The following is a 12,947-nucleotide window of genomic DNA, read 5'->3' as shown; positions in this document are numbered from 1 at the left end:
AGAATCATCTCTTGTTCTAACATCTCCTTGTTCTAACATAGGACCATCTCTTATTTTAACAGGAGTCTTTGACCCCTGTTCCTGACACGGGACTCCTAAAACTCTTATAATTTCCTTGGGTGACCGGGGTGTATTTTATTCTAATGAGGCAACTCTGGGTGGCTTCTGGATGAGAGCTGGTCACCAGAAAGACCAAACCATGTTTGGAAGCTTGGATTTTTCAGCCCTGCTCTCCATTCTCTTAAGAAGGGAGAAAGGCTGAAAATGAAGTTAATGATTAATCATGCCTATGTGAGGAATTCTCCATAAAATCCCAGTAGTGAGGAGTTCAGAGAGCTTCCAGATGGACCAACACATTCACAACGGAAGGGTGATGCACCCCAACTCCACCTAGACAGAAGCTCCTGTACTCGGGACCTCCCAGACCTCAATCTATGTTTTCTTCATCTGGCTGTTATTCTGTATCCTTTATCATATCCTTTAATAAACTGGTAAATGTAAGTGTTTCCCTCAGATCTGTGAGCCACTCTAGCAAATTAATCAAACCTGAGGAGGGAGTTGTGAGAACCTCTGATTCATAGCCAAACAGAAGTTGTGGGTAACCTCCAGACCCACTTCTTGGAATGACATCTGAAGTGTGTGGAGGGATATACTCTTGTGGGACTTAGCCCTTAACCTGGGATCTGACTCTATCTCCTGGTAGATGTGTCAGAATTGAGTTAAACTGTAGGACACCCAGCTGGTGTTGTGGAGAACTGTTTGGTGTGGGGGTAAAATCGCCACACACTTGGTGTCAGAAATGGAATGCCGTGTGAAAGTAAAGGAGACACACAAGAGAAAAACATAGTAGGGAAGAACTGGGTTTATCATAGTAGGAAAGAAGAAAATTGAGTTCTTTCCTAAAAAGCGAACTTACAAATCAATAAGAGCAAATAAACACCTCAATAGGAACATGAGAAAAGGACACGAAACATATAATTCATAGAAGTAAAAACTGAAAAAATAAAAATATATTTAACCTCTAATATAATCAAAGGATGCAAAGAAAAAAAATGAGCTGTTACCTCTTAACCTAAACCATTGGAAAATATTTTTTAAATGACATCATTCAGGGGCACCTGGCTGGCTCAATTGGTAAGGCATGTGACTCTTTATCTCAGGGTTGGGAGTTTGAGCCCACATTGTGTGTAGAGTTTACTTCAAAAATAATAAAATCTTGGGGCGCCTGGGTGGCGCAGTCGGTTAAGCGTCCGACTTCAGCCAGGTCACGATCTCGCGGTCCGGGAGTTCGAGCCCCGCGTCAGGCTCTGGGATGATGGCTCGGAGCCTGGAGCCTGTTTCCGATTCTGTGTCTCCCTCTCTCTCTGCCCCTCCCCCGTTCATGCTCTGTCTCTCTCTGTCCCAAAAATAAATAAACGTAGAAAAAAAAATTAAAAAAAATAAAATAAAATAAAATCTTAACATAAAATAAAATGACATCATTCAATGAGTAGTCTCATTTTTTTAAATGTTTATTTATTTATTTTGAGAGAGAGAGAGAGCACAAGTGTGGGCAAGTGGTAGAGAAAGGGTGAAAGAGAGAATCCCAAGCAGGCTCTACACTGTCAGTGCAGAGCCTGACACAGGGCTCCATCCCATGAACCATGACCATGACCTGAGCTGATATCAAGAGTCAGACGCATAACTGACTGAGCCACCCAGGCACCCCGGGCAGTCTCATTTTTGAAGGGGTTGTATGTTGGCCCTAATCATTTCTAGAGAGCAACCTGGAAATAGATAATAAAAAAAATCTTTAATGTTTATTTATTTATTTTGAGAGAGAGAGCACACACGAGTGGGGGAGGGAAAGAGAGAGAGTACAAGCAAGAGAGGGAAAGAGAGAATCCCAAACAGGCTCCCTGCTGTCAGCACAGAGCCAACTTGGGACAAATTCTCACAAACCATGAGGTCATGACCTGAGCCGAAATCAAGAGACACTCAACCAACTAAGCCACCCAGGCACCCCTAGATATCAAAAATTTTCAAATGCACTGTTTTTGATCCAATTTTTTCACTATTAGGTATTTATCCTAAGGATATAATCAGACAATTTTTCAAAAATGTACATATAAGGATTCCCACTGTAATGCTACTGATGAGGTCAAAGCATTCAAAACAGCTTAAATTTAACAAATTAGTTTATTAGCCTTGTTTAAACTCTGGTACATTCATTTCTTTTAATTTTTTTAATGTATATTTATTTTTGAGAGACAGAGACAGAGTGCAAGCAGGAGAGGGGCAGACAGAGGAGACACGGAATTGGAAACAGGCTCCAGGCTCTGATCTGTCAGCACAGAGTCCAATGTGGGGCTCGAACTCACCTGCTGTGAGATCATGACCTAAGCTGAAGTCAGATGCTTATAAATTCTGGTACATTCAAAAAATAAATAAATTATGGGGTGCCTGGGTGGCTCACTTGGTTAAGCATCTGACTTCGGCTAAGGTCATGATCTCACAGTTTGTGGGTTCGAGCCCTGCGTCAGGCTCTGTGCTAACAGCAAGGAGCCTGGAGCCTGCTTTGAATTCTGTGTCCCCCTTTCTCTTTGCCCCTCCCCCACTCTCTCTCTCTCTCTCTCTCTCTCTCTCTCTCTCTCTCAAAAACAAACCAACATTAAAAATAAATACATAAATAATAATAAATAAATAAATTCTGGTACATTCACACAGTGGGAATTTATGCAGGTATTTATGACTGATAGGAAATGCTACATGATATACTATTAAGTGATTTAAAAAATGCAAGTTTCAAAAATACTGCATATATATTATGATTCCCACCTCTGGTTAGGATTTCAAATGACTTTTTTCCTGTTTCTTTACAATTTTTTTATATTTTTTATGTATGAGTTATCTCTTAAAAACAGATGAAACAATAAATGTATTTTCCTTTGAGAAAACAGATGAGGTGTTACGATGTACCAAGGGACAACACTATCTGTTGGGAACCTTGACTCCTCCTTTGTGATCTCAGAACAGTCTGGTGGAAATAGTGCACACAGAGAGTTCAAATTGCAAGGTAGCCTATATTCCTGATAGAGTTTATTCAACTACACAATAATAGCATTTTATTTACTTTGGTTAGAATATATAAAGCCCAATAACATAGAAAACACAAATAAATTTTCAGAATTTTTTTCCAAATACAATAAACTCATAAACTAACAAAGTAAAATGATTACCTATCTCCCTTTGGTTTTCTTTTTTGTAGTGTCTTCCCTTTGGGTCTTCTTTCGCTTCCTAAACAAGGGCTCCCACCAGGTCCAGTTACCCGTATTGATTCAAGGCCTTTGGAAGATTTTTTAAATGTGAATTCCACTGGTTCTCCTTCTTTTAGGCTTCTAAATCCTTCCATGAATAATTTGCTCTGTAAAGAGCAGGGGAGGGAGACAGAGAGAAAGAGAGATCATGATTATCAATGTTTTATAAATTTTCTCTATGATTTTCAAATTCACAGAGCAAGATATTCACTATTAGCCATTACAAAGTATGAAATCTTTTTTTAAGTTCAATAAAAGTTACACCATTTTAAGGTTTCCTGTTGCAATGCTGGCAATGGGAGATAAACTAAGACCATTTTTTAAGGCAATTTGGTGATACTTACAAAAATTTTAATGTGCATATTCTTTGACCCAGCAATTCCACTTCAAGGACTCTCCTACAGACATACTCACACACAAAGGTTCAAAAACAAAAGAAGAAGACCTATATCAAAATTCACTGCAGCACTGTCTGTTAAAAAAAAATTACAACTACCCTAATGTCCACCAATGGGAAACCAATTTTACAGATTAGAGTGTAGCTATATAATATTATTGAGCCATGAAAAGATCTAAATGTCTCACCATCTGCAACATGGATGGACCTAGAGGGTATTATCCTAAGTGAAGTAAGTCAGACAGAAAAGACAAAACTGTATAATTTCACTTATATGTGCAGTCTAAAAAACCAAACAAATAAAGCAGAAACAGATTCATAAATACATAGAACTGATGGCTGGGGGGAAATGGGTGAAGGGCAGTGGGAGGAACAGGCTTCCAGTTACAAAAGAATACCATAATACCACCTACGTAAAGAAGTTTTTAAAACATACATGTTTATATAGAGAAGAGGTTCTTTTCTTCAGTTCTTTTTTTCGGAAAGTGGGAAAGCTTGTTGGTATACACATTATTGTACGTTTTTGTTTTTTATAATTTGAAAGGAAATAGATTTTTACAGTTTGAAATATAGTGGATTTTTGTGGAGGGGAAAAAGTTTCCCGATTGCAAAAGTGTAACCTTGGTTACAAATATTAATTGGCTTTTTCGATCTCTTTTCATCAAAGTCAATGTGCCAATTCAAAATAACTAAAAATAATTAAATCATTAGTTTTATGTTTTCAAATGCTTTTGTGTGTATTTTATGGGTCTAATTTGGAATATCATGTAGTTTTCAAAGACTTTTATGAATTTGGGGGCAAAAGGAAGCAAAACTAAATATGATGGGAGCCCTTGGGTCAAGTCCATTTCTTTAAGTAAACAGCTACACTGCTTTGAAAGAGCCATTTCATCTCTTTTCTGTTTATCCGTAAATTTAAGGGATTTGAGTTTCCCCACGTGTATTCTAAGGAACAACGAATGGTTCCAAAAAAGACACCATGAAAAAAGGATTTTGTGGTCAAATAAGTTTGTAAAATGCTCTACCTTGTTTCTCCTTAGATGAATCACATTAGCATATATTAAAGTTTCCGAGATTCCATACCCCTCCTCTCCACTCCCTAAATAAAAATTTTGTTTGACTGTGTTTATTTAACCCAGCAATTTCCTGATTGAATTGATCTCAGAGCCGTTTCTTTATGCCTACAGTTGACAAGCACACTTAGGGAAATACCAGACCAGAAAGTCTTTACCCCCCCTGAAATACCGGACCAGAAAGTCTTTACCCCCCCTGAGTCCATGACTCTAAAGGCAGCTGAATAATTACATACAACCAAACAATTACATGGAACAAATAAAAACAACACTTCAAAATTCAAGGCAAAGGGAGACTATTCATGGTGAAAGTGATAGGACACATGAAAACACGGTTTTTAACCAGTCATCTGATGCTTCAAATTCCTTCATGTGGAAGTCTGCAATTTGGCATCACCTTTATTGCTGTCTGATGTCATGCAGAAGTTAAGGGGGAAAACTCACAACTGCCTACACTCCTTAAAGTAACAAAAAAAAATTTACTGTTTTTAAAGCTTTATTTAGTATTTTCAAATCTTCCCTCCCCCCCCCCAGCTTTCTCCTCACTAATTATAAATAGTTCTTTTGATTTCATTTCCTTTTTCACTCCCCAGTCAAGAAAGTCCAGATTATCAAATCAGATGAAGTGGAGCATACACAGGTCAACTATAGCAATTAAGAGAATAAAGGGACAGCAGTTTTAACTAGAGCTATTGTATGCTCATGTTTTGTTGATGTAATATAAATTCTATCGCTTATTTCCTCACAGTTTTTAGTATGTGGGTGTATTTCACCTTCTATTATTACAATTTTTGATAGGTACCATTTATAAGTGAATTGTTTCTCCAAATTTACAGTAAAATTCTACTCTAGTAGACCACTAAGTTCTGGCTATTCTTCATGGTATTCTTATTCTTAAAGAATAACTTTTTTAACTCTATCTTACATTACTCCTTCCCAAAATTAGTATATAAGGCAATTTAGACTCATAATAATAGACAAATAATTGACTATCTCCTACCTGGGTAATTGTAATTGTTTCTTCATTGGCATTTCAGCATCAAGTCTCCTCCTTACTCCATAACATCTTCCATATCTACATATTCTCTCAGAATAAATCTTAGCCTACTAGTCTCCTGTCTCAAAATTCTACAATACCTCTCCCAGACTGTAGACTGAGACCATCCATAATCTTACCTCTAGTTATACTATGTATTGTATGATTCCGATTATATGACTTTGTATAAAAGTTAAAACTATGGAGATAGTAAAGAGATCAGTGGTTTCCAGGGATTGGGTGGAGCAGAGGGTGAAGAGAGAGAAATAGGTAGAACACATAGGAATTTTAGGGCAGTGAAAATAGTCCACCTGATACCATAACAATGGATAGAGGTCATTACACATTTGACCAAACCCACAGAACACCAAGAGTGAACCATAATATAAACAAAGGACTTTGGGGTAATTATGATGGATTATCGGTTCATCGATTGCAACAAATATACCACTCTACCAGAGGATGTTGATAATGGGTCTCAACCCCCACCCCAACCCCAGCTCCAAGAGGAGGGAGACAGAATCCAAAGTAGGCTCCAGACCCTGAGCTGTCAGCACAGAGGCCAACGCGGGGCTCAAACTCATGAACCGCGAGATCACAACCTGAGCCAGAGTCAGACACTTAACCGACTGAGCCACTGACGCACCCCTAGAGATTGAGTTTAATTGCCAATCTTCAATGTAAGTTTTGTAAGTCAATGTAGGTTTTGTAATGAAACTTCCATAAAAACCAAAAAGGTGAGGTTTGGAGAGCTTCTAAGTTGGTAAACATGTGGAGATACTGCAGAATCATGTGCCTAGAAGGGCATGGGAGCTCTGTGCCCTTCCCACATATCTTGCCTTATGCATCTCTTCCACCTGGCTGTTCCTAGGTTATATCCTTTTATAATAAAGCAGTGACCTAATAAACAAAATGTTTCTCTGTGTTCTGTGTGTAGCTCTAGCAAATTACTCAAACCCATGGAGAAGGTTGTTGGAACCTCGAATCTATAGCCATTAGGTCAGAAGCACATGTGACAAGGTGGGACTTACAAGTAATGTCTGAAACGGGGTGATGGGGAGCAGTCTTGTACTAAGCCTGTGGGATCTGTACTTAACCTGTGGGATCTGATAATAATTCCAGGCAGATAGTGTCAGAAATGAGTGGAATTGTAGAATACTTAGCTGGTATCGGAGAATTGTTTGGTGGTATGAGAAAAAAATCCACAAATTTGCATTGGAGTCAGTATCCTCTGGACTTTGGTAGAAAGCACAGTACTACAAACTCAGAGACAAAGGATGTTTATTATTCAGAGCAGTAGTAGAAACAGGTAATCAGCATTTTTTGTGCTGGTTCCACAAGCCCTTATTCCCACAGGGTGATAGGAATAAGATCAAATGAAACCTACACACAGTGTGTTGCATTACAAGAGAGGAACACTGACCTTAGGGAAGCTGAATTTTTCATAATGGGCAGTAAGTATGCTTGCCCTTTACTCTGCAAGGAAACACTATCTCTGTGTTCCAGGGTTGTTTGCTATACAAACATCCTTGAAAAGGTAGCCCAGAACAAAGGAGAGCCATTGCCTCACTCACAAGACATGCAGCAATCTGAGAGAATTAGGGAAAATTGTCTTCCAACAATACTGAGTGAAAGCAGCTTTATACAAAAAGAGTACAGACCGTGTATTCCATTTGTTTGAATTTCTAGAACACACCAATCTAACCTATGGCCCGAAAACATTAGAATAGTTGTTGCGTGGGGGTAGGTGTGTAGACTGAGGCGAGACATGCAGGAATCTTACTGGAATGATAATATTCAAGGTCTTGAGAGTGCTTCAGATTACAAAAGTGGAGACGTTGTTAAAGTTACTGAAAGGTGCACTTACAATTGGTGCATTTCATCATCTATCAATTTTACCTCAAAAAAAGATATTGAATTCTAGTTAATGATATGCATGCTGAAGGATTTAAGGAGGGAGTGTATTGATATCTGTAACTTCTTTTGAAATGCATCAAAAAAACTGGATTAATGGATCCACAGAGAGAGAACCGGGCAAAGTAATGTGAAAAAACAAGCATAGGAAAATTATTATACAATCTAGATATTGAATATAATGGTGTTCACTGTTAAAATTCTATCAACTTCTTTGCATGTTTCAAATTTTTCATTTAAAAATATTGTAAAAATATATCTTTGGCAGAGAGACACTATGGGTAAGAGATATCTTGGCATACTTACATTTTTTAAAAAAGTAATAAACTGAAATTGAAGTTATCATTATTTATAAAAGTATCTATCTAGTAAAGACCAATGTGTATATGGCACTATATTGGACATTACCAACAAATCTCAAAAAATTAAATGTGCTAGTGACTTACAATCAGACATTTTATATTACTTATATAATTGGAAAGGAGGGAAAAGGTGAATGGTGGAGGAGCAGACAGAAAGACAGAGAGTTGAATAAGAAGTAATAAATGAACATTAATGGAATTAAGAAAAATGAATAAAGTTCTTATATTCATCTACAAAGAGAATCTGCAGAATTAATTTCAGACTGTATACTCTGGACTGCTGGGACGATGCTTGAATTAGGCAGCAGGCAGGTGATTTAGAGAACAACATATGGGAGCAGAGATCATGAAACTAAAGCAACAATTGATATTCAGATCCTGCTCTCCTTTTAAGAGTATTTTCTGAAGAGTTATACTTGATCCTTTCCTCCCAGGCAATTTCTACCTTCTGCTTGGGGCTGATTTAGCTTTGAGAACAGAATGATATTCACCTTTGTTGTAATGATTGGTGATGGGGATAAGTCCAGGGAACATGAACTAATGGGAAGTGTGCCCACTTTCCCTTTTAGAAATGAGCAAAACATTAGGAACCTCTCATACCGCACATATAATAAAGATTCCAAGCTTATCTTTTTGATTTTATCCAATGAAAAAAAAAATCACCAAAAACTCAGCTTTCCACAACTAAAGCTGCTTGCCCCCATCTGAAGCCCTACAAAAGAGTGACGTTTAAACTAGATTTTTTTTTTTTTTTACAAATTTAAAGAACTCTGGAGTTGAGAGAATGCTTCAAGGATTCTGTAACTTATACAAATTTCTATTTTAAGAATATTTTTAAAGTACCTTAAAATCTGTAATATAAAACACGTATATTATACTGCAAAGTAAGTCAGCAGAAACCCTAACATGTTACCCTACGTGTGGATGTGCAGGTTTCAGAAATTTCTACAGGTATCTTTCAGTGTGTGTATTAAAATCTGTGCTTTCGATTTACAGTACAATACTACAGTTCTGTATTGCTCTTTCATTAAAGATTCAGGCTTGCTCATGGCCACTTACAAAAAAAAAATCAAACAAGGGCAATTACTACTAGGGCACATGTGACATACACAAATGTGGCAAGACCCAGGCACATAATATAATTATCAGTTCTTTAATAACAAGTGAACACATAATATGCTTTGTTATAATACTTTGAGAATCATTCACTGAATTATCAGTAGATGTATGAAATGAAAACAACTACCTCTAAAGCTAGAGTTTTCCATTCACTTATTTTATTTTTTTAAATTTTTTTCAATGTTTATTTATTTTTGAGAGAGAGACAGAGAGACAGAGCATGAGCAGGTGAGGGGCAGAGACAGAGAGGGAGATACAGAATTCAAAGCAGGCTCCAGACTCTGAGCTGTCAGCAAAGAGCCCGACATGGGGCTCGAACTCACAGACCACAAGATGATGACCTCAGCCGCTTAACTGACTGAGCCACCTAGGCGCCCCTAGACTTTTCCATTTCTTGACTAAAAGCAGGACAGCTTAGACAATGTGCTGAGTCATTAAATTCAGGGTAAAACAAGTTCCATTATACTAACAATAATGAATTCTTCACTTGTTTCTACTATGTAGCCCAAAACTTCTGCATAAAATCATCATACAAGAGCAAGCAAATACTATGGCATTACTTCCTGTTGTGGTTCTTTTTGAAAATAAAAATGTTTCAGGGGCTCGTGGGTGGCTAGGTCGGCTAAGCGCCTGACTCCTGGTTTTGGCTCAGGTCATGGTCCCACAGTTCTGTGAGTTCAAGCCCCCCAGTGGGTTCTGCACTGACAGCGTGGAGCTTGTTTGGGATTTTCTCTCTCTCCTTCTCTTTCTGCCCCCCCCGCAAAACAAATAAATAAATTTTTAAAAAATGTTTCAAACATTCATGTATTTCAAATAATGAAATTAAGCAAGGTATCTGCATGATTGCTGACATGAGTCAATGTCATTTTCAAATACAAAGAATTAAAATTTACTTAGTGGGGCGCCTGGGTGGCGCAGTCGGTTAAGCGTCCGACTTCAGCCAGGTCACGATCTCGCGGTCCGTGAGTTCGAGCCCCGCGTCGGGCTCTGGGCTGATGGCTCAGAGCCTGGAGCCTGTTTCCGATTCTGTGTCTCCCTCTCTCTCTGCCCCTCCCCCGTTCATGCTCTGTCTCTCTCTGTCCCAAAAATAAATAAAAACGTTGAAAAAAAAAATTTAAAAAAAAAATTTACTTAGTGGGTAGGAATATAAAATTATATCATTTATTTATTTATTTATTTATATATTTATTTTTATTTTTATTTTTGAGACAGAGAGAGGCAGAGCATGAACGGGGGAGGGTCAGAGAGAGAGGGAGACACAGAATCGGAAGCAGGCTCCAGGCTCTGGGCCATCATCAGCCCAGAGTCCGACGCGGGGCTCGAACCCACGGACCATGAGATCGTGACCTGAGCCGAAGTCGGACACTTAACCGACTGAGCCACCCAGGCGCCCCAAAATTATATCATTTAAAATTAACCTACTAGGGTTGCCTGGGTGGCTCAGTCAGTGAAGGTCTGAGTTCGACTAAGGTCATGGATCTCGTAGTTCATCAATTCTAGCCCTGCATCCAGCTCTGTGCTCACAGCACAGAGCCTGCTTGGGATTCTCTCTCTCCCTCTCTCCCTGCCACTCCCCCACTTGCTTGTTCTCTCAAAATAAATAAACTCTAAAAAGTTAAACTAAATTAACCTACTAAATTGAATATGAAAGAAAAGAGATATGGATAGAGAAAAAGTTTAGATTTAGCAACACAGTTTTTATAGTGTTATTAGGCTTACAAAATTAATGTCAACAATAAAACTAAAACTAATGAACATAAAGCACAAAATAAAATAAATGAAACTGAATTATTTTATTTTATTTGAGAGAGAGCACATGAACGGGAGAGGGAGAGAGAGACAGACACACAGAAAGAGACACAGAGAGAGAGAGAGAGAGAGAGAGAGAGACAGAGAGAGACAGAGAGAATCCCAAGCGGGCTCCATGCTAAGTGTGGAACCCAACATGTGGCCCCATCTCACAACCGTGAAATCAAGACCTGAGCCCAAATCAAGAGTTGACCACTTAACCAACTGAGCCACCCAGGCACCTGTAAGTGTAACTGAAATTTTATCTGACAAAAGGGTACTCACTTTTTGCAGTATTTTTTTAATGACAACATAGAATAACTTAAAAAAACTTTTAAGATATATTTAAAAATATGCATGTTCATTTTCAACCAAGAATACCATTTAAGAGAGCTGAGGTATCTGGCCATCTAAAACCTCCCAATTAGACATTTATAAATTCAAGTATGCAAGTACTTTTTAAATATTGCCAGTGATTCAACACAGAAACAAAAATGTCTTAGAATTCTGTCAAGCTATTGAGCCTTTTTGTATGGATAAAACCAGCTCCCATCTTTTATGGAATATTGTTTTTATTTTCACTATGTTTATCGAACATAGCAATTTTCAACAACTTGTGAGGGGTGAGTGGCAGTGTTCAGGTCATACAGCCATAGGTGTTGTAGCTGTAAGGGCACTTAGACATCTCATTCTTGGAAGATACAAATATTATAAAATAGCAAGAGGATAAAGGAATTATAGAACACGCATAAGTGGAATGCCACTGTGGTCACCATTACAGATGCTACAAATATTCTGGTTTCCCTCTCCTCCAAGGCAAATGGTAGGCCTGCACTTTACTCTGCATTTTAAATTAGGCATTGCCACGTGACTTGCTTTGGCAAATGAAAATGTGAGTATCAATGGCATGGACACTTTTTTGTAGAAGCTTTTAGAGATAGTACACAATCTGCCCTATTCTCTTTTCCTGCCTCAACAATTCTTCAAGCAAGTTTCATAAGGGAGCCTCCATTTGTCTGAGTCCCGATATGAGGATCATGAGCAGAAGGCACTGTGGACCACATTGTACACGTAGTCTGAGAGAGAGAAAACTTTCCCTGTGTATGCTGCTGAAAATTTCAGATTGTTTTTGCCAAAACAGAACCTAAAATGTCCTGGGTGGAACAGACAAAAAGAATCTAGAAGTGAGTTGTGGCCATACCCAACGCTTAAAATATCTGGCATTTTCTTACAGGTTGGTATGTGGAAGGAAAATTATGTTGGATGGCAAACCCTATTTAGTAAAACTGTCACATAACAAAACATCTCAGTCTCTCTTAAAAATGGGCAGCCAAAAATCACCAGAAACTTACACACTGAAGAAAAGAGCCAAAACAAGCAAACAAAAAAGAGCTTTGAGGAAATAAGATGATGTAGAGAGAAGAAATCATTAGAAACTGCAATTAACATCCTCCAATACATAAAAGATTATACTGCATCCATAAAACCACCTTGGATTCTCCTGAAAACAAGAAAGAGCTCTTCAAAATTGAATACAGTATTAGAAAAAATTCAATAGGAGTGTTAGAAAATTGATTGCAAATTCCAAAAAGAGCACAAAGGCAAAAATGGTAATAATAAAAGTGGAAGGCTTAAAATAAAATACAGCATCCACTAGTAGGAGTTAAAGAAAGAAATAATTAAGAAAGGAGAAGACTATCTTTATTGAGAACAGTTCCAAGAAGAGGACACAAATTTTCACATTGAAAAGATCAACTCATTTAAAAAATTACTTTAAAAACCATCACACATCACTGTAAAGCCTCAGAACAACTGAAGTTTGGTGGGGGAAAGGGACCTACCTAAAAGCTTCTGAGGAGAAAGAAAAACAGGCGGACTCTTATAAAAAGAAGTAAGAATCAAGACAGAATCTGACTTTTCAACAGGAACAATGAACACTGGAAGATAATAGAAAAAAATATT

The 12,947-nt window shown here is 37.9% G+C and overlaps 1 protein-coding gene across 1 annotated transcript in view; it reads right to left on the bottom strand.

Moving 5' to 3' along the window:
• The window catches only part of LIN28B (lin-28 homolog B), a 109,134-nt gene that overhangs the window by 51,835 nt on the left and 44,352 nt on the right, over window positions 1-12,947 (bottom strand). The window contains exon 3 of the mRNA XM_030314595.1: window positions 3,219-3,403. Coding sequence (XP_030170455.1) covers window positions 3,219-3,403 — 185 coding nt within the window. The remainder of the gene's footprint in view (window positions 1-3,218; window positions 3,404-12,947) is intronic.

This window comes from Lynx canadensis, chromosome B2 (assembly GCF_007474595.2).
Source record: "Lynx canadensis isolate LIC74 chromosome B2, mLynCan4.pri.v2, whole genome shotgun sequence".
Classification (NCBI taxonomy): domain Eukaryota; kingdom Metazoa; phylum Chordata; class Mammalia; order Carnivora; family Felidae; genus Lynx; species Lynx canadensis.
The sequence above is the reverse complement of the archived record's forward strand: the minus strand, read 5'-3'. Positions and strand labels throughout refer to the sequence as shown.